At 45.1% G+C, this 24,798-nt stretch overlaps 1 protein-coding gene across 1 annotated transcript in view; it reads left to right on the top strand.

The window, feature by feature from the left end:
• Window positions 1-467: 467 nt before the first annotated feature.
• The window catches only part of SORD (sorbitol dehydrogenase), a 33,723-nt gene continuing 9,392 nt past the window's right edge, over window positions 468-24,798 (top strand). Inside the window, exons 1-4 of the mRNA XM_063091056.1 lie at window positions 468-648; window positions 12,614-12,647; window positions 15,598-15,762; window positions 19,721-19,880. Of these exons, the coding sequence (XP_062947126.1) occupies window positions 583-648; window positions 12,614-12,647; window positions 15,598-15,762; window positions 19,721-19,880 (425 nt within the window). The 5' untranslated portion in view covers window positions 468-582. The remainder of the gene's footprint in view (window positions 649-12,613; window positions 12,648-15,597; window positions 15,763-19,720; window positions 19,881-24,798) is intronic.

The following is a 24,798-nucleotide window of genomic DNA, read 5'->3' as shown; positions in this document are numbered from 1 at the left end:
CAGGATGCTGGGGACACGGGGCTAACACGGACTCTACCTCAGTGTAGCTCCTGTTTCTCAAAATGTACACCGCAGCCTCAGCATTCTCACTGCTAAAAATACAGACCTTCGGCCTCACCTCATACCTAGATTTACTGTATCAGAATCTCGATGCTGGTCCTGAGAATCTGCATTCTCAGCAACTTCCCACCTTCCCCATCCCCATTCTCCTGCAGCTAAAGCTGGAGAACGCTGTCTGGTGGCTTCTTACCCCTCAGGACTTTCAGGGCAGTTCTGTATGCTTAGATGTGAGGCAGACAGAAACAGCACGCTGCAGGATGAGGCGGTGCGGGGGCTGCGCCCCGCCCAGCCCCCGCCCCTATCCCCCGAGGGCAGGGGTCGAGAGGGATCGAGGCAGCCCCACCCCTCCACACTAGCCCCGCCTCGGCTGTCGCGGCCGAGGAAGCCCCGCCCCGGTCCGGAGCACGCCGCCTAACCCAGGCCCAGCCTCCCGATCCCTGGCCAGGACCCTCGGCGGGGCCGCGACCAGAGCGATCACGCGTCCTGCGGACTCCAGCTTCCACCCGGGAGCGAGGGAGCGACATGGCAGCCGCGGCCAAGCCTGAGAACCTCTCTCTGGTGGTGCACGGCCCCGGGGACCTGCGCCTGGTAAAACGCGAAGGAGGGTGGGGAGCCTACCCGACCCCTCCTCACTCCTCTCCGAGTCCAGCCGCGGGCCTGTCTGCCCAGTTCCCGCCCGAGCCGGCTCTGCACCTGGCGCGCCCTGGCCTCTCGGATCTCTGGGGGTGGGGGTGGGGTAGCCCTCAGCGGTTGTGGCTAAGGACAGGGATCTGGTCGTGTGCCTCCCGGAACCTATCCCTGTGGCCAGCACGTGGCGTCGCCCAGAACGGTTGCAAACCGATTGAAGCCTTCTGCTTCCTTTGCCAGCTGCAGATTCATAATCGAACTTGTTCTTGCACTTTCAGAAGAGATACTAGGGAGGCTGCCTGAATTAGGGCCTGTCCTGGACTTCTCCCCTGGGCAGACAGTGCAGTAAAGAAAGGGGGGCCAAAGGACACTTACAAACAGTGGAACTTCTATTTAGTCACCCTTGCTTGGTACTGGTAGAACCTAAAATGCCAGCTTCTTCTTCCAGTCCAGGCCTCCATCTCCAGGGGTCCTGGTGTTCCCCTTGCCTGAGCCAGACTTCTGGATCTTGAAAGTCCCCAAATCTCTAAAGCTCCTTATTCCCTTATCTCCCTTTGTCCACACTTTCCAGCCATTTTCCTTTCTTTTTTTTTTTTTTTTTTTTTTTTTAAAAGATGACCGGTAAGGGGATCTTAACCCTTGGCTTGGTGTTGTCAGCACCACGCTCAGCCAGTGAGCGAACCGGCCATCCGTATATGGGATCCGAACCCGGGGCCTTGGTGTTATCAGCACCGCACTCTCCCGAGTGAGCCACGGGCCGGCCCCCATTTTCCTTTCTCATTTGGCTTCCCTGTCCCTTTAGGAGCGTTCTGTATGTCTCCTCCATCTCCTCAGACCTTGCCATCTGCCCCCTGGCTCCTGGGGCCAAATTTCAGGGAGCTGTTGAGTCAGTCCTGTGGTCATGCCAGGGCTTCCTTGACAAAGTCCATCTCAGATGGGTTGGGATGGGAGTGGGTATGTGGGACAGGTGCCAGCCATCTCTTCTGCTCCCCTGCAACTCCTTCCTCTCGAAGAACATGCATGAGGATCTAAATTAGAGTTATTATTCAGATTAACAGTTCTTGGCTGTTTAAGAATATGTGGTCTCATGGAATTCAAACAGACTGAGTTTGGCAAGAATTTCAGATTGTTTAAGGGTTTCCTTTAATCCCCCGAATAGACCCTCTAGTGATCTGTGGACCCCAGGCTAAAAACCCTTGTTCCCAGCCAGCTCTCTATTTCCTCAGTTGAAGAAAGTGCCATACCCAAGGTAATAGTCTTGGTTAGTTAACACAGCCAAGACCAGAACTCAGAAGTTCAGACTCCCATTCTAGTGCTCTTTCCACTCACCTTAGAGCCTCCACCCAAGGTCCTGAATTAAAGTGACACTCTTAGTGTCTATTGCTACAAATGCCAGATAGTATTATGAAGAAGGGAAAGCGGTATAGCTCTGCACAGCTTACAGAGAGATTTCAAACTGAATCCTTCATTCTACAAACGTTTGCTAGATGAGAGGATTCCTGCCATGCCAAGTGCACCCAAGCTTCCCAAGAAGACAGGCAGGTGAAGTAAACAATTACCACAGAGTATGAGAGCTTTGATGGAGGCCGCAGAGAGCAAAGGCCTGGGATGGGGGTTATATCTGCCTTAACTCCTAAACTCTTCCACTGCTCAGGCCAACTACCTCTCTTTATCATGGCTCTGTAGACAAAGCCCTGAAGATTAGAGGTGGGGGGGAGCTCACCTTAAAATTGATCTCATCAGCATTGCATTAGAACCCGCTCTGACTGGATTGGAGGGGTGTGCTTGGGGTGGCTGTATCCTAAAGGCTCTAGAAGATATTATGGGCTACAGAAGTTCACCTGTGGTTGTGGGACTGGTACACTAACTGGGTAAAAGGGTTTAGGGGTGGATTCAGGAGGACTCCCAGGTTCAGTTTGAGTGTGGGAGGTGTTAGGGTCATTTAACAGAAGATTAAAATGATGAGATCAGGTTTGAAATTTTGAGTTTAAGATGTCTCTGGGGCAGAACACAAGGTGGTTTTGAGAAATTCCCTTGGGTGCAGAGGTCTGGAGTGCAAGGATGCTATCTGGACTGGAGATGTAGATTCAGGAGTCATTTGTTTCTCTACTGAGCAGTACTGCAGCTCCCCCCCTCTGCCCCCCACCACGGGCATTTGGAAATGTGTCAGGGGTAATTGGTTGTCACAATGACTGAGGGGGAACGACTGGCAGTTCATAGCACTTTCCTGTGCAACAGAGAATTGTCTTGCCCCAAATAGTGCCCTATTGGGAAATTGTAGATGCCTGAGCTTGCCTGGGCTGAGTGGAACGTGTAGAGTGAGAAGGAAAGAAGTGGAGGATATTACACTGGAGAAAGCCCCAACAACTGGAGGGGAAGGGGCAGGAAAAGCTGTCACCAGAGAAGACAAACTGGGGAGGCCTGTGCTGCCTCAGGGGCACCTGCAACCCCACACAGACCTCTGAGTCCTTACCACTCCTTCCCAGGCACAGTCTACCCCCAGAACCTCCAGTAAGTTATCTCTGCCCTTCCACCCCTTCCTTAAGGTAAATAGGCTCAGTGGTTTGTGGGGTCGGGGGTGGTAGTACCAGTAGCAAACCAGAAATAGCAACAGGGAGAAATGGCCCTGGGGAAGCTTTGAGGGAAAATGACCTATTTTTTTTTCTGTGTGGGAGGACTAAAATGAAACCCTAATAAAAGTCAGTAGTTGCATTTGAAAAAAAAGAAGGGCTAGGTTGGGTATGAATTACAAAAGAGATTAGGGAGAAGGGGGAAGAATTGAAATGTTTTCTCCTTTTGATATAAGATCATCAAAGCACAGATAAAAAACTCTTCTACTCCTGGCTGGGTGGGGAATTGAGACGCAGCAGGCGGTGGCCTGTTTGGGTGGACCCAGGGCTGGGTCTGCTGATCAAACTGGTATGAAGGAGTTGTTTGTGGAAATGCCCATTCCTAAAACTGGAAGCAGGAAGCAAGGGCTCAACCCTTCCCAGTGCTGCCTTCTTGCTTCAGGTAAAGCCAGGAACCAGCCGGCATCCAGGGCAGTGGTTCTGTGGGAAAATAAGACCTGGCCACTTTATTTGTCCCCTGACTGGCAGGAAGGAAACCTAACACCCAGTCTCCCTCTTGCCTGTGGAAAAGGCATGATTCTCTTTCTTGATGCTGTGGCTGCAGAGAACAAAAAATTAAACTCCTCCCCTACTAGACAGTGATCACCTCAACCACAGCAAGGGAGGGAGTGTTTGTAAATTGGGTGGTAAGTCAGAGAGAGAGACACACACACTGAGAGACTGGTGGTTTTTTTTTTTTTTTTTTTTAAAGATGACCGGTAAGGGGATCTTAACCCTTGACTTGGTGTTGTCAGCACCACGCTCAGCCGGTGAGCTAACCGGCCATCCCTTTATAGGATCCGAACCCAGGGCCTTGGTGTTATCAGCACCACACTCTCCCGAGTGAGCCATGGGCCGGCCCTGGTGGTTTTCTTTTATAGCATGAAAACAACAAAAAGATGAGACATAAGGACCTTCACTTTTCTCCCTTATATGGACCCTTGACCTTGGTGTTAACATCTTGCTATAACCAACTGCACTAACCGGCCAGCTCCCTTCTCTCTTGTTTTAAATAGGGAAGGCTTGGGACTTCAAGGGAGCCAGAGAGAGAAGTGACTGAGGTGATGCATAAGGAAGCATCAGCAGACAGTGTCACCTCTCTGAGGTCCTCTTTACATGGAAACAATAAGGTCACAAGTCAGGGTAGGGGCCAGAGTAGGGTTTAGTCCCAGTTTTACTGCTGCTAGTTGTATGACTCGACAAATTATTTTTGGCTTCAATTTCCCCATCTGTGAAATGGGGATTCATTGTTGGTTGTGTGAGGATTCAAGGGGATTGTGCATGTGAAAGGCCCAGCCCAGCATCCAGCACAGTGTTGGTGCTCCGTGCTAACTGTGGAGTTAAGCAGGGGGCCAGAGCCTATGAGAACTGGACACAAACCATCTCTGCATAAAAAGAGATGGATAAAGATCAAGACCTTCAACCATATTGACAATTCTTAGCCAATGTGGGCCCAGGCAATTATCTTGTATTCAACTGTATTTACCGTTTAATTACTTTATGCCTCTTTGATCAGTCTTGAGAAATTCAGAGGTTGCTTTTAATTAGGAAATGAATTACTGGTTCATGAAGTTGAGCTATAAAACAGTTGAATTAATTTTTCCCCACAGAAGCTATGTTTGGTGATGTGGGATGGGGGATGGCTTATTTTTTTAATGTTGTGAGGGTCCCTTGAATGTTAAGGAAGTGAGGGGAATTAACATGTTGAGTGCCTGGCGAGTGCTGGGTACTTGATAACGCATCACTTCACGAAATATCCGTGATGACCAATTTTATTTTTATTTTCAATCAGCCATGGACTGATAACGTTTGCATCACTGCATTTGGACGTTGCAGCAGTGTCAAAATGCTATAAACATTTCTAAACGTTCCTCCCAATTTCTAAAAGTACTGCATCACAACTCAGTAAGAGCTCATCCACCATTCTGAGTGAACTTTATCTTGCTTGTTTGCTTATTCCTGAAAGCCAGCTCTTCCAGATTTCAGGCATGAGCATGTGGACAGGGAGAAAAACGGGAAGAAAACAGCTCCCCTTCTGGGGAACTGAACACTGTGGAGGGAATGTAGTCAGATTTTTGTTTTATGAGAAGATGACAAGTTAAGGGGAAAATAATCGTTTTAGAATGATGGCTTGAGGTGCCAGCCGTGGCTCACTTGGGAGAGCGTGGTGCTGACAACACCAAGTTGAAGGTTAAGATCCCCTTACCAGTCATCTTTCAAAAAGAAAGAAAAAAAAAAAAGGAATGATGGCTTGATGTTTTTTAATTATAAAGCATAGAGAAAATAATGGATCTGCCTCCCCTCTAAATATTAATCAGGGTTCCATGAAGATATTTCTAGAGTTTTTGCTCTTTGAGAAAATGTATTATACCCTAGATCAAAAGAGTTGCTTTGATAATAATATTTTTATTTTCTTTATTTTAATCCTTTTGTTATTTTTTAACAAATGGCTCCAAGGAATAATAGTATTTTAAAAAATAGATCCGGAATACAACACATTCAAAATATCCCCTCCTTGCCGTTTGTATACTGTTAGGATTTTGGGGCGAGAAGAAAGGGATTATATAATGAGGTGGCATAAACACCAGCAGCTCAGATGGTCCTGGGCATCATGTCGCTTTCCCTGGTTAGTTTTGCCACCAGCTGACAGAGTTACCTGCTTCTATATGATTAAATTAAAGGGCACTGTCATTAATGAGCAACTGGATTAAATCTGGAGATTATCCAGAGTGAGTAGATGCAGGCTACTTAACCCTTTAATGTCTAAATTAGGCTTGTCAGTCAGAGGCACCTGAGACTGAAAATAGAATCTAAAACTCCTTCAGAAAAAGGGAAATTAGGTTGTACCAAATAGTCCAAAGAAATACCATCTTTCCCTTTATCTTAATTAAGTTTCTATAACAAAACCAAACCCAAACCAGATAAACTACTTCAAATTCAAAACAGGAAATTAAATCCAGCAAATATTGCCATTTCTGCCAACTATGATGAAAAGACAGTGTCTTTGTTTGTAAAAGGCCAAGAGGCACAAAACTAACATTTTTTCCCCTAAAAGCAGCAGGAGCAGTAAACAGCATCACAAATAGGATTTTAACATTCTATAAAAGTAGCTCCCCCCCTTTTTGGCAGCTAGCCAGTATGGGGATCCAAACCCATGATTTTAGTATTATAAGGCTGCACACTAACCAAAAAAAGTAGCCCTATTTTGAGGGAAGAAACTAGAAGTATGGGGGTGGGTGGGAGGGTGGAATTTCTCTTTTAAAATTTCATGACAAAGAAGTTGAGGAGGAGAAATATATACACATACATATACAGTATTGACATCCCATTTAGAAGTCTTTTAGTGTGGCTGTTAAAGCTGGCAGTTTTTCCAAAACCAGATTTATACTAAGAACATTAATTACTGAGGAAAATATGATCAAATTTCACAAAGTGATACTCAGTTCAATGATTTAAAAAATCATGTAAATATTCAATTACATAGGCCTGACATAGTGAGCACTTAATATTTCCAGCAAAGCTCAGAGACTTCCTATTTTTGCTTAATATAAGGAACCACCTAATAAGTTCATGTATGGTTATGTTCGTACATTTTGAATTAGGAGGAAATTTTTACGTATTTATCTGTGCTGAAAACTAAATAGTCCTTTAACTATCCTGTGTGGATTCAATGCTAGGTGCCAGGGAAGTGCGAAGGAGAGGAAGGAGTCACCTCCCCAGCGTGATTAAGGACAGGGAAGTCTTGCAGGAGGTGACTCCTGAGCGCCAGTCCCGGGAACACAACAGCCTATTGGACACCCCACCGGGATGTTCCCAGACACCTAAATCCTTACACATCCAAGCCTAAGTCTCTTCAAGTTCCAACAGGAATTAAGAAGTCATCCCAGATGCCTCACTTCCTGCCTGATGTGGGATCTTGAAAGAGAGGGAGGGGCCGAGCCCCTGGCGCACTCGGGAGAGTGCGGCGCTGGGAGCGCGGCGACGCTCCCGCTGCGGGTTCGGATCCTATATAGGAATGGCCGGTGCGCTCACTGGCTGAGTGCCGGTCACGAAAAAGACAAAAAAAAAGAGAGAGGGAGAAATGGCGCCAGTGAGGCAAGGTGGGGTGAGCGAGTGCAGGGTGAGTGCAGGTTGAGTTTTGTCTGGTTGATGGTGAGCTGGTGGCTGCCACTTGAGGGGTTTAGGATTTTCCAGGGCCACGGAGGACTTTAAATGAACTTACATTTTAGAAAGATTATTATCAAAGCAGAGCTAAGGCTGGATGGAGCTGGGAAAGCCTGGGCTGGAGACCAGCCGAGTGAACTTTGGGAGAGGATTCAGTCTTCTACTTTGACCCCAAGTTTGCGAGGACCAATGCAGCTAGAACAAAGCCTCTTATGACAAAATGGCCAACTGGGAAACATTTGGATTTTCCTGCCACTCTCAAAACACCCTTCTAGTACTCAAGGGAAAGGGAAATGGAGGGGTAGGGGAAGCAAGAATAGGGTCTCCTGCTCTGTGTAGGTGTGCAGGGAGCTCCACAGGTTCGTAGGAGGCCTGGCAGGTGCGAGCAGGTGACACAGGGCTGCCGAGGAGGTGATGCCAGCTGCCTTCCCCGTGCCCTCACTGTAAGGCAGTGGGGGTGGCTTTACACTCTACAACTGAAAGGATCAAGCCTAAAAACTGCTGGAATTCTACTTTCTTTAAAATTCCAGCCTTTTTAAAGAGCAGTAAAGTTTTTTGGGGGAGGCGCAGCTGGCCGGTATGGGGATCTGAACCCTTGAATTTTCTTAATATCGATTTGAAAACAACAGGAATATAAATTTTCCACAAAACACTTCAAAGCACTTGTGAAAAGACAAAATGACAACAATTTAAAGGTCATAATTGACTTTATGAAGGTACTTCAAAAAATTTGGGAAGTGTTGTAACACTAAGGTCAAGGGTTCAGATCCCTGTACTGGCCAGCCGCCAAAAAGAAAAGTCTGTGGAAAAATGGAATTAAAAGATAATACAAATCTTTCTATGAAATTTTTGAAGTACCCTCATATTTATGATTCTCTAATCGGGCAATACTTCATTCCATAAAATATAAAAAGTGTTCTAATGAGCTGAGCAGAGGGAGATTGGTTTTACAGACAGAAAAGGGCTGAAGAAAGCAGAGATGAAGAACGAAAAGGATTCGTCATTTCAAACGTACTTCCCTGGTGAGGCAGGAACAGGGAACAGAGCAGTAGAAAAATGACTGGTTAACGTCAGGTTGCTTCAGGTTATTATTATTGTTATTATTTTTTGGTAAGGATTAAAGCAGAGGGAACTTTATCATCATGCTGACTGAAACTGGCCTGTTTGGGAAATTCGGCTATTATCTCTCTCCTGATTTCTCAGAGGTCAGAAGATGAGGTGATGAGGAACTTTAGTATGAGTGACTCCATTTTGGTTTTTAGTCTGGTCTGTTCTTGCCTGGTGCAGGAGCTTATTCCCAAACAACGGCCTCCTATAATTTTTTTTTTTTTTTGTCTTTTTCGTGACCGGCACTCAGCCAGTGAGTGCACCAGCCAGTCCTATATAGGATCCGAACCCGCGGCAGGAGCGTCGCCGCGCTCCCAGCGCTGCACTCTCCTGAGTGCGCCACGGGCTCGGCCCCTCCTATAATTTTTATTTAACATATTTTGCCCTTTTTAGAAGGACAAGGTTGTCCAGAGTTGGTTCAACCATAGCGTGAGCTAGTTATGGAAAAAACTTTAATTTTCTTTCTTTTGTAATAAAGGTGAATTTATTTCCTGTGAGCTGGCACTCCCTTTTATGATTATCATTATGCAGAGGAGGGAATTTAGGGTACAAAGAGATTATATAACTACTATGAGATCACACAGCATGGGGTGGGAGGAGAGGGAGCCTGGGTGCACATGGTCAGGCAATTCCAGAGTCTGAGTTCTTCACCGTACCATTCAAGCTGGCTGGAGGAGGGTTTCTCGTGTTGAGGCCCTCACTGCCACCTAGGCAAGACATGACGGGGACGTGAACTCAGTTGTGCAGGTGGAAGTAGAGGAAAAGGGGCCATGAGGATATATTTAGGAAATATATTTAGGCTAATTTGAGAAAATAAATTTAGGAAAGGCAAGATAACATTTAGGATGAGAGAGGTACGTAACATGATTCCATGTTCCCACAGAGAGCACTTTCTGAAGTATTTCCTGAGTTACTGTGGGGGTAGGTGGGTGGGTGGGAGGAGACTGAAGGGGACAGAAGGGGAAATATGTATGTGATTTAAATATGTATTTTTGACTTGAAGTGAAAAATGCTGGAAAATTGGCATAACTACAGTAAAGAAGAGTTATTCAACTCCTCTTTACTTCCCCTTTTACTATCACTTGCAAAAAAAGATAAATTCTGTTTAGGAAACCTTGAATGTGTCTGACATTACAAAACCTTTGGGAATGAAGAAAAGGGCTGTGGGAGTAAAAGCGAAAGTTCAGGATCTCAGATGAGCCAAGAAACTTCGGTAGATGAGAAATAGGATAAAGGAAAGAATATCACCACTGAAATCTGAGACAGAAAAGGAGATTAACAGAGCGGTACCCAATGTCATACTGGGGAACCACAAATGAAAAGCAAGCGTTTTTAGTAACCATGCTGTGATCACTTTCTAAAGCATTGTGGGCTCTACAGCTGTGCATAGGACAAACATGGACAGATGTTAAATTAACACTGTCTTATGCTCGGAGGCATGCCTCCTGCACAAGGGAGGCAGGAGATGAGCCTGAGTGGTAGGGTGATTAGAGCCAGCAGGAAAGCATGGAAAAGGAAAGTCGGTGCACCCGAAGATATTTTTTCTCCGTAAAATGTTTTGCTTCTAAGGAAAAACCAGGCTATTGGCACAGCACCCTCTAGTGTCTGGCAGAGCCACTGCAGCTTTGCCTGCGTGGTAAGAGTCAGCTCTGTTAGCTTGAGTAAATGTTTACACTAGTAATCGCCAATGACCCAGGGCCTACTTAGTGTATCTGACTGTTGATCTGAGCTTGAATCTTACCACCTCTTTACCCCGAAATGGGGTGTTCAGGCCTGGCCTGGCTGGAGTCAAGGGTATGAATAGTGTGCTGTGGAATTGTCTCTAAATGCCTGGGAATTTGCCTGCTAGTGACTTTAGGAGGGTAGGGGTACTGTTCCATGTTTGAAATAAAGGCTTTGGTTTCAATAATAATAGTCTTTAGTTTCAATTTAACCTGCAGTTTAAAATTTTACCCAGTATAACAGAAACATAACTTTGCACAGCAGTCCCTGATGTTGTATAATATCACATGCCGGACCAGCAACTTCTCTGAGGAAGGTTATCCTCAGGAAGATAGCTATCCTGAGGTGGCCGTTTCTAGATGGATTCCCTCCCTTCTTCCCTTCCTCCCTTCCTCTCTTCTTTCTTTCTTTCCTCCCAGATATAGCCAGTTTAAGTTAGTAAGAGGTAAAAATACTGTCCCTTTCCCTGACATCAGGCTGCTTTGGATGCAGTTCCACTATTTACTTCCTTAGTGTTACTGCAGGAAGGTTGCTAAATCTTCCAGTTCCTCAGTCTCATCATATAGAACATGGGATAATAATGCAATGTACCACTTAGGGGATTTGTGAGAATTAAATGAGGTGATGCCTGTAAAGCACTTAGCACACAGTACCTGGTATGAAAAGCCATTGATCAGTGTCAGCTAATCAGTATTAACATGATCACTTTGGGCTTTGTTTCAATGGAGATGAGGAGTTCAAATTAGCATTGAGCTTCTTCAGCAGAAAGGGCTGGTGATTTGAGATGAGTGAGAAGCTCAGACCCTAGGTGGAAGCACTGCTTTGGAGAGTGGTTATTTAACAAGTACAAACACCTGGGTTTGGTGCTGAGGCCTGTACCTGGTGCTGACGAGACGGAAGGCAAGAGGTAGGTCTTTGGCATCAATGTGTTTATTATCTTGTTAGCAAAAAGCCACCGGTCACCGAGCACAGTGATAGTAATGAGCAGCTTTTGTCTAGTGATCTATGGTGGTGTTGGATGCTGCAGGGCTGCCTGTAAAAGCAGCCGGGGAAGCTTTTGGAAGGAGGCAAGCTTTGGGCAGTGCCTCCTCCCAGAGCGCTCTGCATAGGGCTCAGCTCCAACATTCTTATCACATCCAAAGGAGAGAAGACAAATTCTATCTTGGGGGTGCAGGGGACTACCGTGGAAGCAGGCTTGGAGATGGATACACCTAGGCTGACCCTGATTCATCCACTCTCTGGTGGTATGATCTTGATCAAGTTATTTAAGTTCCCAGCTCAGGTTTCTCATCTATCAACTGTGGGTTGTGGTGAGGATAAAGCCCAGCAAGCATACTGTTTCACACGTAGCAGGTGTTATGAACATTTTATATTCCTTCTTCCTTTTCTTGACTGCCTTCAAAGAATTAATAAAATGAATACTTGAATTTGGCCACTCAGTGGCCTTCCTTCTTATCACCAGGACTTTCCTACACAGTTGGCAATGGGGAGAAAAAAGCTTAGTAAACCAATATTACTATGACTACTACTACTTCTCTACTGCTGCTGCTGCTACTACTAGCTATGAACACCAGAATAGTTCAGATTGCCTTTTGGACCTGTGAGAGTGGCCAGAATGCAGGTCCTGTGTGTTCCTGTGGGGCTCCTAAAACTCTACATGGAGGTTTTGGAAGAGAGGACCAGGCATCAGTCTGCTCTTCTCACACCTGTCTAGAGAGAAAAGCCCTTGTGTGCAACTACCAGAAATGCCATCATTCTTTCCCTGTAGGAGTTTGTATTCCAAACAAATCTGTAGCTAAGAATGTGTTTTTCCAAGAGGGAAGGAGGATCTAGAGACCTAGAAGCAGCCCAAAGATCCTTTCTGCCTGAGGGTGTGTGTAGCTACTGAGCAAGTCCCACCAGCGAGTGAGATGAGGCCAGAAATTAGACAGCTCTTCCTGGGCCTGTAGTTCTTACCTACCCTAGGATTGGGCCTTGGGCTTGTGGGGGCAATTGGCAGTTACCCAGGGAGGGAACCCAGCTTTAGAACTTTATCCCACCCAGTGACATGTTACTAGTGTAGTCCTCTGTATGTTGTGCATGCCTTTGTCTCGGTCAGTTGCTCTGTTACTCAGAAAAGTGTTGGAGAGCTAGGCAGGCTTTCCCTGCATGCCATGCAGTGTACCCCTCAGGCATGCACCCAGCAGCAGTACAGTCTGAGCTTGTGTTAATACCAAAAAGAAATATTTAAGTGAATTTCCATTTTAATTTTTAAAAACAGAAAATGTTTGTAAGGTAAAGTTATCATGCATGCTAAATGACTTTTTCTATTTTGTTTCTTTTAGGAGAACTATCCCGTGCCTGAACCAGGCCCAAATGGTAGGTCCTTGGGAAACTTGACTTATATTTTATTGTTCCTTTTGTTTACCTTGGAGACATATGTGCATTGCTCCTTTACCCCCTATTTCCTACTGTTTATTACTTTTGCCTCCATTAGAAAACTATGCTTTTGTTAGGCTGAGAACCTAGTCCATTATCCACAGTATGGCAGTGGTGGTGGTGGGGGCGGGTGGAGGTAGGTTTATCTTAGCTGCTACGTGAAATAAAAGAAACAGTGATAGAACCAGAAGTATTATCATATCAGACTGCTGACTTGTCCCAGAGAATTTTTGATGTAAAGTGTATGGACCAAAGGCAGAATTGTTCCTCTTTTGACCTAATGAGAGTATCCTATCCACCCATAGCTGCTACTGGGGCTGCCAAGTCATGTTCTAGCTCTAACCCAAACTTTGAAAGAGAGTCTATTTTCTCCTTAACGCCCCCCCTTTTTTTGAAAGCTGGCCAGTACAGGGATCTGAACCCTTCACCCTAGTGTTATCAGCACCATGCTCTCCCAAGTGAGCTAACTGGCTAGCCCAGGAATGAGTCTATATAACTTAATCTTTTTTTCTTTTTTGGCAGCTGGCCAGTACAGGGATCGAACCCTGGACCTCCGTGTTATCAGCACCAGGCTGTAACCAGCTGAGCTACCGGCCAGCCCAAGAACTTAATCTTTTAATTAGCAAGGAAGCATTGTGCCAGCCCTCCCTCATTCCCCAGGAAGGCCAGTTACCAAGAGTGGGACAGCCCAGGGCCTTCTGTCCAGTGGGAGCAGGAGGCTTGTCTCCTGCCCTAATCAACCAAGCATAGAAAGTAGGTGAGCATGCGGGGGTAGGTCCCGCCACCTTTGCTCCACTCCTCCCAGGCGTCTCACTAGATGATCCTGCAGGGCTGAGCTGACACGCTGACACCTGGGGTGGTGTCTATATCTGAGGAGGTTATGCTGCTGTGTTGGGTTGCGCAGATCTCTACTGACAGCTTTCCAGTCCCTCCCATCCCTGGAGTCCTACTTCATAATCTGCAGGACCCTGAGGTGAGGCTGGGGGTGATGGGCAAGTGTCTCTTGATAGTTAATCCTCCCCCTCCCATACCCAGCCAACTCAGGTCCCCTTTCTGTGCCTGATGAGTTAGGAATGTCCTTCCCCACCCTGCCCCACTACACCCCAAGCTTCCTCATGAAGATCAGATTAAAGGCAGCCCTCCCGGTGGCTCCAGGGCTTTGTTACTCAGAGGTCAGTCAGTTGGGCTATTGACTTTTAAGTGATAAGAATACAGACTAGATAGATTATAACTGTCCTATCAGTGTTTAGCAAGTAATGTATATTTGGGGTTAAGCATTTTCACCAGGAAAACATGTTTGGAGAAGTGAAAGAGGCACCTCACTGTGTCCTGAAAAGTTGGTGTTGATTCTAGAGGTGGCCAAACAAGGACTATCTTGGACCCAAAGGATGCTGGTACAGCTTTTCTTCAGAAGCAGCATTCTGCTCTTACTTATCTCTTGCTGCCCTTGAATTGGAAGGGGAAAAGATAGTACATTTCAGTGAGACTTCTAGCAAGTCAAATCTAATGTCTTACTACAAATTGGCAATTTCGAGAGAGGAAACTCCGAGATAGTTTTCCTAATTAAAATAAATTTTCCTTACCTTGGATCTCAGAATTCACCCTGCCATCTCTTACTCTGTTCACCAAAACCAAGGAGTGAGAAAGTTCTGCAGAGCCACACCTGGTGGATCGCTGGTGGTTTGTGGTAAGGGCAGTGTGTGAGACGTCTGAATTCATAACAGAGCTTTTGGGTCTCTTTTTTTTTGGCGACTGGCCGGTAAGGAGATATGAACCCTTGATGCTCTAATCAAGTGAGCTAACTGGCCAGCTTGTGTCTCTGTCTTCCTAAGGCAGAGTTTTTTCTCAGGGAGATATTTGTAATGTGATCATCTCAGTCAGACTAGGCCAGTAATCCTTTAGTACTTATCTCAGCAAAGAAGCTCAGTAACATCATTATTTTAAACTTGGAAGACTGACAACAATACCACCAAATCTTACTTTATTCAAACGCTTGAAGGGGAAATGCCAGTTGAAATCTTCGGATGGTTTAAATGAAGCTGCACCTTTAAAAAAAACAACAGGCATGAAGAACTCAGCCTGATAGCTCACAAAGTGTTGCCAAGCTGAGATTCTGCCAGACTCATTCTTATGAATAGATAAAGATCAGGCATAGCATATTAGTCTGGAAACAATTATCTCCTGGAAAATAGTTTGTTCTCTTAAGTGGTTGGTACATTTTCTCCTACTAATAATACCTTGTTTATGCAGTGTATTGGTCAGGGTTCTCCAGAAAAACAGAACAAATAGGATGTGTATGTGTGGAGAGAGAGAGATTGATTTATTTTAAGGAATTGGCTCATTATAATTGTGGGGCAGGCCTGCAGTCTGGAAATTCAGGTAAGAGCTAATGTGTTGAGTCCCAAATCTGCAGGCCAGGCAGACTGAAAACTCAGAGTTTCTGTGTGGCAATCTTGAGGAGATTTGCAATCTCCTTTAGGAAAACTTTGCTTCTAAGACCTTCAAACTGGTTGGGTGAGGCCCACCCACTTTATGGAGGGTAATCTGCTTTACTCAAAGTCTATTGATTTAAATGTTAATCACATCTAAAAAATACCTTTACAGAAACATCTAAACTGGTGTTTTGACCGAACAACTGGACACCATAGCCTAGCTAAGTTGACACACAAAATTAGCCATTACATGCAGTTAATTTGCTCTGTGGAAGCTTTTTTGCCTTGTGAGACTTAATCACAGTTGCTGTTTAGCTTGTTTTCTGTGGTCTAAATTTTGTGCTTGACCTTGGAAACCCAGCCTTTTCCCCTGTCCAGCAGGAAATCACTGGGCACGTCAGTGATAGAGGAGTTGTTCTCTTCCTCATTGGTTTTCTCCTTCTCCTTTCTGTTATCAGAGGTGCTGCTGAAAATGCATTCTGTTGGAATCTGCGGCTCAGATGTCCACTACTGGCAGCATGGTCGAATTGGTGATTTTGTTGTGAAAAAGCCAATGGTGCTGGGGCATGAAGCTTCGGGAACAGTCGTAAAAGTGGGATCACTGGTAAAGCACCTAAAACCAGGTCAGCAAAGTCCTTCAGCTAACTGATTTATATACTCATTCAACATAAATATTTGTGCATGCTTTCTCTGGGCCAGCCCCTTTGTTAAGCACTGGGGCACAGCAGTGAACAGACAGTCTTAATCCCTGCATGCATGGATCTTACCTTCTGTAAGGGAAAACAGGCCTGAGACAGACAGTTGCTTAGTCACAATGTGATATGGGCCGCAGAGAAGAATGCAGATTGTGATTGGTGTGTTTTACCTCTAGCTCATTTGAGAAAGGGACAAGTAATCCAACACCTAAAGACAAGTAAGAAATAAGCCAGGTAAAGTGATAGAGAAAATATTTCAGGCACAGGAACCACAAAGTGCCTCCATATGCTGAAAGCCAGGGCTTTGGAATCAGTCTTTAATTTTTATTGGATAATGGGAAACCTCTAATATTTTTTCTAGATTTGCTTAATTCATGCTCCTAGAGTGAGGAATTCTCAGTTGTGGCACACTATGTTGTTTCCCACACAGTGAGTTAAATCCAAGCTGTCTCGGCAAAGTCAGCTGTTGGCTTTAACCTTTCCTTGCTAATAAGGCCACTGCACAGCTTGCAGATGATGTCAGATTATTTGGGGGAAGGTGGAGGTTATCAGGAGGTGCCATCCTGGGTTAGTTATAAGGCTCTCTGGGCCCAGCCATACGGAGAGGGATTGACCAACTCTGAAGAAGTTAGGTATGTGTCTTGATTAGGAATGTTGTCAGGACCTCCATTCATCATTGGTGGAAGTTGAGAAAGCTCCTGTGCTGTTGCAGGGTTATACTGAAGTGGAAGGTTCGTAGTTCCCAATAGCCACTGATGATTGGTTCTTACCTGTGGGATGAGGTCTCTAAATATGAGTTATAACAAGGAGTGGGTTTCTCTAAATGTAAGTTATAACATGTGCTTAGTCAGTATCTACAATGGGTCCAGTCTTGTGTCAGGTGCTTTGAGATATATATAGATGTGATTCTTGGATGCTTAGATCTGGTTGGGGAGACCAGACATCAGGACCTACATCAATACCAATAATTAGAGACAAGGCTGTAGTGTGCAATCAGGTGTGGGAAAGAATAGGCTCTAGGAGTTCAAAGAAAGGGCATTTGTTATGGGCAGAGGTGGTTAAAGAAGATTTATGGAGACAGGTCTGTGAGTTGGACATTTAATGGTAATGATGATAAGAAGTGGCTAGTTTTTATTGATTTGCTATTTGTTAGTCTTCAAGTTAAACACTTACATATAATTCTTTATTTCATTCTTGAGACAACTCTGTGAGACAGGCATTATTTTCCTCATTAACAGATGAAGAAATTGCAGCTTGGTTATTGCCCAGGGTCACAACACTAGTTAGTCTCAGAGCTGGGATTCCCCCCCTGGTCTTTCTGACTCTCGAGCAAGTGCTCAGAACCATTTGGTTGCCCAACATCTTGAGACTTGAGAAGGATTTTGTATTTGAGTTAGCTAAGAGGTCAGAAGCTAATATTCCAGTTACCAGGAACAGAATAATGAAATTACAGAGGCAGGAGTAACATATCTGGGTTGCTAATAAGTCTATGCTACTTGGAGCAGAGGTTCTTTGTTAAGGAATTAGTGGAGATGATAAAAATGCATAATATGTATTAAAGTCCCTCTTTAAAAAGCACTGTACAACTGTGAATTGTTTTATTATTATGATGTAATAATATAGAAGGTACAACTGAATAATATAAAACTCTACCTGATTATGGAGGATTCTGAATGCTGGGTTGAAGACTTCATCCTATTAAATTATGGCAGAGGCATAATTTGCAGAAAGTTCATTCAGCGGTGGATAAAGTTGAGTCAGAGGAAATAGAAGGAAGAGACATGTACAGGGACAGGAACACATTTTAGTGGTCAGAGAGATTTCTGTGGGTACTTTTTCTTTTAGGATATGAAATTTTAATTTAAAGTGTTTCATGTGATAACTTTTAATTTAAAATTCTAGTCAACTAATTTAGAAAGAAGAAAACTACTCATTGGGTATTTGTTAAGGCAAGGAAGTATTTTTAATTTATATACAATCTGGCAATCTATCTTAAATTTTGAACTTCTTCTACAATAATACCCGCTCAGGTAATTATTATAACAATGACAAACATAATAAAAAGAAGTACTACTTTTTTATATTACTACTACTACTATCACCATCACTACTACTACTTTTAATAAGTGCTAACTGTGTACCAGGACTCTGCACTATTCTGTGGGTACTTTTATTTCTTTTTAATTTTTTTTGGCAGCTGGCTGGTAAGGGAATCTGAACCCTTGACCTTGGTGTTATCACCACCACTCTCTAACCAAGTGAGCTAACGAGCCAGCCCTCTGGAGATTCCTTAAACACAAAATGACTTATAAAAAAATAGCTTAACATGTCTCTGCTGAATAAAGGCTGGATCTCCCATGGGTTCTTACTGGGCTCCTAGCATTCTCCTCAGGCTCAGGAGAGCCCTAACTCCACCACTACCGAGAAGAGCAGACAGTCAGACCTCCACAGCTGTGGAGTATGCATAAAGCAAATGTATTTTACAGGGCCTGGTTTTCCAAAGCCTTGCAGTTTCAAATATTGACCTTGCAAAGGACAGGAAATTTTCCCCAGGCTATAGTCTGTTGTAAGATAAGGAACTGTAACACAGCAAGGTTGCTGGCTCAAAGACAGACAGGTTTACTGATTGATATGTAAAGATACTGGGAAATTGCTGTAAGAAGAGAATGTTTGCTAAAATCAAGCTTTTGTTGCAAATCGCATTATGGAATGTGACCTTGCCTGTCTTACTGAATGTTACCAGCTTCTATTGTTAAACTTGTTAAACTGTACTTAGCAAAAACCCCACCTATGTTCTCTTCCTGTAACTTCCTGGTCTGGAGAATAAATGCAGGAAGAGAACCCCAATTCGTGGTTAATTTCCCAAATGGAAGGAATGCCTCTATCTTGAGGGTTTCTGGAGATTAACCCCTTTTTGGGGCTTCTCACTGCTCAGAAGAGATGGGCTTTTAGTAATCTTTGGTGGCTCCTTTACCCAGGGGAAAAGGGGTGACAAATCAGTGGGAGGCAAAGCAACACACAGCTTATAACTGTGTGACCACCTGAGCTTCTGCTTCCTTATCTCTAAAGCAGGACAATGCCACCTTGTTTTGTGGTGTATATTTGGAAATTTTCATAAGAAAAAGGTAGGGAAAAAAACCAGTTAGAGAGCAGTCCTCAGGCTGGGTTTCCAATCAGGTAGTGAAACATAGATTAGAAGTACGATTGAGCCGGCCATTCACAATCCTTGAATGTTACTCTGCTGTACCAGTCTGAGGCCTCCACAGGTCATCAGCCTTGGCAGTTTTGCTAACCAGGAATTGGTTGACTCCTAGTTATTGTATAAACACAACCAGTCTGAACATAAAACATGCCATAATTATAGCTCTTGTCTTTAAAAGGTCTTGTCCCATATTTTCAAAACAAGTGAAGAAAAAAATGTCTGCAGGCTCCATGCACTAGCTACCTCTTTTGCAGCATCTCAGGATGGGAACTGGACTTGGCTTGACTTAGAGATGAGACTGGTTCTGTGCTTCCCAAGCTGGGGAGGGGCTGTGGAGCTGGAGGGCAGGTTGGCTGGTTGCAGGAGCTGGAAAAAGGCCAGGCCAGACTTGTCTGTGGAGAAGTGGACTGGTCCTTTTCTTCCAGAGTGTGAGTCTGTGCTGCATCCATGTTTCCTTCGGAAGCACTAACGACTGGGCTTGCCTCGGGTACCCTGCGTCCCCAGGGAGGAGGGTGGCCCATTAGGCTGGATTCTCCCATCTGGCATCAGCGCATGAGCATGCAGGCCTTCGCAGCATCCTGCCTCTGCTCTTGATTTCAAAGGTTGGATAACAGAACCAGGCCAGGGACAGGCAGCTTCTACTTCCACTCTTGGACAAGACACCATCTTTGTTTTCCTCTCCAGGTGATCGCGTTGCCATTGAGCCTGGTGCTCCCCGAGAAACCGATGAATTCTGCAAGATTGGCCGATACAACCTGTCACCGTCCATCTTCTTCTGTGCCACGCCACCCGACGACGGGAATCTCTGTCGGTTCTATAAGCACAATGCAAATTTCTGCTACAAGTTAGTGCCCAGGGCCCAGCCTGTTACCTGGGATCTCTTTCTTTCCATTTGGTGATCTTTCTTCTAGTTTTCTGTGGTGATTTCTTTATTCTTTTCAGTTCATAATTCCAAACACAAGTCATCCCCTGGCAGGCCTGCCCTTGGTGGCATTGAGGGAGGGTAACCTCATCAGGGCTGAGACTGACTCACAGTGGTTCGTTTTAGATTTTCAGTTTAACTTTTCCTCACTGAGAGCAATGGTAGGAAATTGTTGCTGAAATCACTCATCCTCTCCAGCCATCCTGGAGAGAACTTGCCATGGTTTATCCTTCATTATTAGTTTCCACTGCAGCTACCTGAGAGGGACCCTATAACAGCAATGACCTGGACAACAACAACAACTGACGTTGACTGAGGAGGCAGGGAGTGGTGCCAGGGCGTGAGCTTTGGGATCCCGATCCGCTCCCTCCTAGCGAGTGACTTTGAGGAGATAATTTCATCTTCCTCTGCTTCAGTTTCATTTACTCACCAGAATATTAAATAAGGCAATGCATATAACGTCATCATTGCTGTTACTGCATGCCTGCTCTTGTGCTAATAAGTGCCTTGCATGCCTTATCTTATTTAACCTTCACAAGAATAATGGTGTGGTGGGTTCCATGACTGCAATTTTTTGCAAGGGTTAACTGAGGCAGGAGGCTGATTGACTTGAGCACAGAGCAGAGCCGGGAGTCCAACCGGGATCTCCAGGATTCTCAAGTTCCTGCCCTGTGCCTACTGTCTTACCCTAACTCTTGCCTGAAATGATTTTGGAGTAAGAAGTTATATCTGGCAGAAGCGTGCTGCACCTTCTACGTGGGCCCCACCATGGAGCTCTGGGGTGCTGATGTGCTGCTCTTCCTCTTACCCAACCCGGGTGTGTTTTCTTCCCACTCCAGCCTGACCCCAGTGGTGGCTGTCAGCCAGGATGGGGCTTGTCCAATGGAAGCCAGGTGCCAGTTATAGGAGCAGTCTGACAGATCCAAGTTTTTCTAGTGCTCATTGGAAGCCTTGAGAGGAGTCACAAACCAGAGGCCTTGTGATGAAGTTAAAGCAACACCTGAACCTGCTCTAGAAGGAAGCAGGTTATGTGGGCAGAGTCCGCCTTTCAAGTAGTTTCTGAATCAGCCCATCTTTCTCTGGATCTTTTCCAAGTCAAGGCACCAAACAACATTTTCATGGAAGACAGAAGAGAATAGTAATAAAGCTCAGATTAACCACTGGTCTCTGCCATTTACCAACTGTGTGACCTCGACAAGTTAAGTTTTGTAACCTCAATACCTTACCTGCAAAATGGAGGTAATAATAGCACCTTCCTCTCAGAATTATTGATGAGATTCAATGAGAAAGGCATATCAAGTCCCAGCACGAGGTCTAGCACATAGTAGGTGCTCAATAAATGGTACCACAACATGTCACAGCCATGGTCATGTGGTCTGGAGGGTGGAGGTACAGGATTAGGCCTGAAAGGGAGCCTTGGGCTGGGGATGGGGTGGTGGTGGTTTGTAGGGAGTGGTGGGGGAGAAGACTGTCTGGTTGGCATTGGCAATGAGAGGGCTGAGGAGGGTCTCTGGGGCATGTAAACCCCGTCTCTCTTCTCCTCCCGGGGTACTTCCTGCCTGTGTCGCCACCCAGCCCTGGACCCCCTCTCTGATTTCTCTTTGTGAGGTTTCCTACACTACCACATCCTCTTTATTTTCCTACCCTCCTATTTTCTATCTGTCTGCTTCCCCTTTGTCTTCTTGATCATCCTTTTCCCCTTTTTGCCTGTTCCCTGAACCTATTGTAAAAACCAAGTTGCCTTGTCATTCTCTGGTGTTTATAAAGTCCTGAAAGGTCAGGACTGAGAAGAAACTTAGAGTCTTCTCATCCCTGGTCCCTGTCAGCCCCGACTGGACAATGTTGGGGAGGGAGGACCCAGTGACTCTCCCAAGGTCTGTGGCAGAGGGGCTGGGTCCCATGACTCCTCGTCCACGTGTCTGCCTCTATGCCAGGCGGCTTGCCCACGGGGCTGGCTGTGCTAAGCTCGGGTTTGATGAGGCAGCATCTGCTTCATGGGTAGGGTAATCTCCTGGATGACAATCCTCTCTCATCACCTTCCTCAATCCCAACTCTCCTTGGTGCAGTTCCCACCAAAACCTACCCTCAGCCCAGAGCCTTTATGAGCTCGGTGGGAGGCCCAGATGTGAGGGGTCAGGCCTGTCTGACTGTGTGTGTATGGGGGTCCTTGAGAGGATTTGGGGATATTCATCATTTTATTTTAAACTTTTTGGACATGAGGAGAGACAGTGAAAATAAGCGAACACAGAGTCATGGTCTGAGTCAAAGTGGGATTTCAACTTTCATTAGAGAGGGTCAGAGAGAGCCGGAGCCCAGAAGGCAGGTGTGTCAGAACAGTTAGCAAGAGGGAGAGAGATCAGGAAGGAATGGAGATGACAAGAGAGACAGAGACAAAGCGGGAGATGGAGATTGGATCCACAGAGACAAGAAGTGCAGACATCGAGACTCAAGGGACAGACAGGAGAGGCAAGAAGAGGAAAAGGGACAGAAATTAGAGATATACATCCAGCTGTCCTAGTGCAAAGAAAAAAGCTTTCCCAACTATTCAAGCAAAAGTCCAGGGAGGGCTCTATTGCCTTGGTGTGTTTGTACCTTTCAATCATCAATATGGCTAGGGAGATGGGGGTTTCTGATAGGTAAAGACTAACTCATCTGCCTAACCTGTGTTGGTGAAGAAAGTATTTCCCACAAGAAGAACTGTTCACCTAGCAGAAGGAAGGTGAAAGTGTAATGGGGAGCCAGTATTTTTATCTTGCTTAGAAGATAAAGGGTATACATGTGAAGGTAAATATTTAAAATTGGAATTGTGAGCAAATATAGAAGGATGTATCTTCATCAGCATTTGATATGAGCCAACACAAAAAGTGCAACCAATTGTTTCAGCAGAGTATCACTCTGTACACTTAATTAGGAGACTCTTATTCCAGTAAAGTTTGCATACAATCAAACCTCATTTATTTCCCCTGAAGTTAATTGAAACAAATCTATATCATCATTACAGCATCATATTGAAACAAATGTATACCATCATTATGCAAACAAATGTATATCATAATTATGCACATTATTGATTAAATTTTCTAAAGCCACTTTTATACCTTAAAGCTGAATACAAAGATGACTCTGACAATAATGAAAATAAAATCCTTTAGGGCCGGCCCGTGGCTCACTCGGTAGAGTGCGGTGCTGATAGCGCCAAGGCCCCGGGTTCGGATCCCATATACGGATGGCCGGTTCGCTCACTGGTTGAGCGTGGTGCTGACAACACCAAGTCAAGGGTTAAGATCCCCTTACCGGTCATCTTTTAAAAAAAAAAAAGAAAATAAAATCCTTTAAAAGCAAAAAAAAGAAAGAAAGAAATTAGAGATACAGTAAGATGGACTGACAGTTTCTAAAGATTCGGAGAAAGATGACAATCCTCAAGACAGCAAGAAGAGAGACAGGAAGAGTCAGAGGGAGACCTATTAGAGAAACTTATCTAAAATTTGACAGTAAGACAAAAAGATAACTGGGAGCTCTCTCTGAGTTCCCTAGCATTATCTACCAAGCTTGCTTCGGGTCATCTGACTCCCTACGCAAATCAACTCTTTTTGACTTGACTACTTTTTGTTCTGCGTTTGCTTGTTTGTTTGGCAGCTGGCCAGTACAGGGATTGAACCTTGGACCCTGGTGTTATCAGTGCCACACTCTAACCAACTGAGCTAACTGGCCAACCCCCTGACTTGACTACTTTTGATCAGAGTCCAGATGGTGTGCAGTTAAATGCTAACTGGTAGAAGGTTGATAGGTTGTAGATGCTTTCTGTCTAGTGTATCGCCCCGCAGGTCACTAAGCAGTTTTGTATTTGACTTTGCTCTTTTTTTTGTGTTCATTCTTTCTTTAACCCTCTCTATAGTTCTTTCTTTCCCATCTTTCTGTAACATCTGTCATCTTTCTGGTCCCCACAGTGAGGTAAATAAATCTTTGACACGTGAAAAAAAAAAAAAAAACCAAAACTTTTTGCCTCATATAGAATTGATGCCTGTAGGGTGAGTAGGAGAGGTGTAGGCAGTGGTCAGAGCAAGAGAGTGGATTGGAGTTGGGGGGGGGGGCGATGGGAGAGAAGCAGAGCCAGGAAAGAAGAAGGTGGGTGGGTGGCAGCTGGGCTGACCCCAGGCCTCGTGATTGACTTTCTCCGGGACTGTCAACAGTGACAGGAGGACCGTGGGAATGAGCACGTGGTCTGGCTGCCACCTTTATTTCTTTTTGTAATTTGAGGGTTTTCATGTTCCTGCATGTGAAGGTTTGGGGCACTGGGTAAATACTGGACAATGAAAAACTAGCAGAAATTAGATATTAGTTACAGAGCTGCTTGTACCAAGAGGGAGCTGAAGTGGGACAGGTAGGGGAGGTGGAATCAGGAAAACTGGGTTCATGTCTTGCTTTCCCACTCACTAGCCTCATAACTTTGGGTAAGGCTCTTAATGTCATGGAGCTCCAGTTTTCTCTTGTAAAATAAAGGTAAAAATATAGCCTTCCTGTCCTGCATGACAGGGTTATAGTGAGGATTGAACGAGATAATGGAGAACTCTCTAATCTGTAAAGGCTTATGCAAATGTTTGCTGTTATCATTGGTGGGATTGGTGATAGGACTGAGATGCCAGTGGAAGTGAAAACAAGAACCCAGTGGTGAAGGTAACACGGCATTTAATCAGCTAAGTGGAACAGGCCTTTTTGCCATCATAAGCAGTCTTGGGATGGCCAAACAGCTGCTGTCCTCAGCTGTGGCTTTACTGGAACGTGCAATATGGGGGACGATGAGCAGAGTGATGCCCACTGCTGAAATGCTGTTTTGCAACGT

Source organism: Cynocephalus volans, chromosome 3 (genome assembly GCF_027409185.1).
Source record: "Cynocephalus volans isolate mCynVol1 chromosome 3, mCynVol1.pri, whole genome shotgun sequence".
NCBI lineage: Eukaryota > Metazoa > Chordata > Mammalia > Dermoptera > Cynocephalidae > Cynocephalus > Cynocephalus volans.
This window is presented reverse-complemented; position numbering and strand designations above follow the sequence as displayed.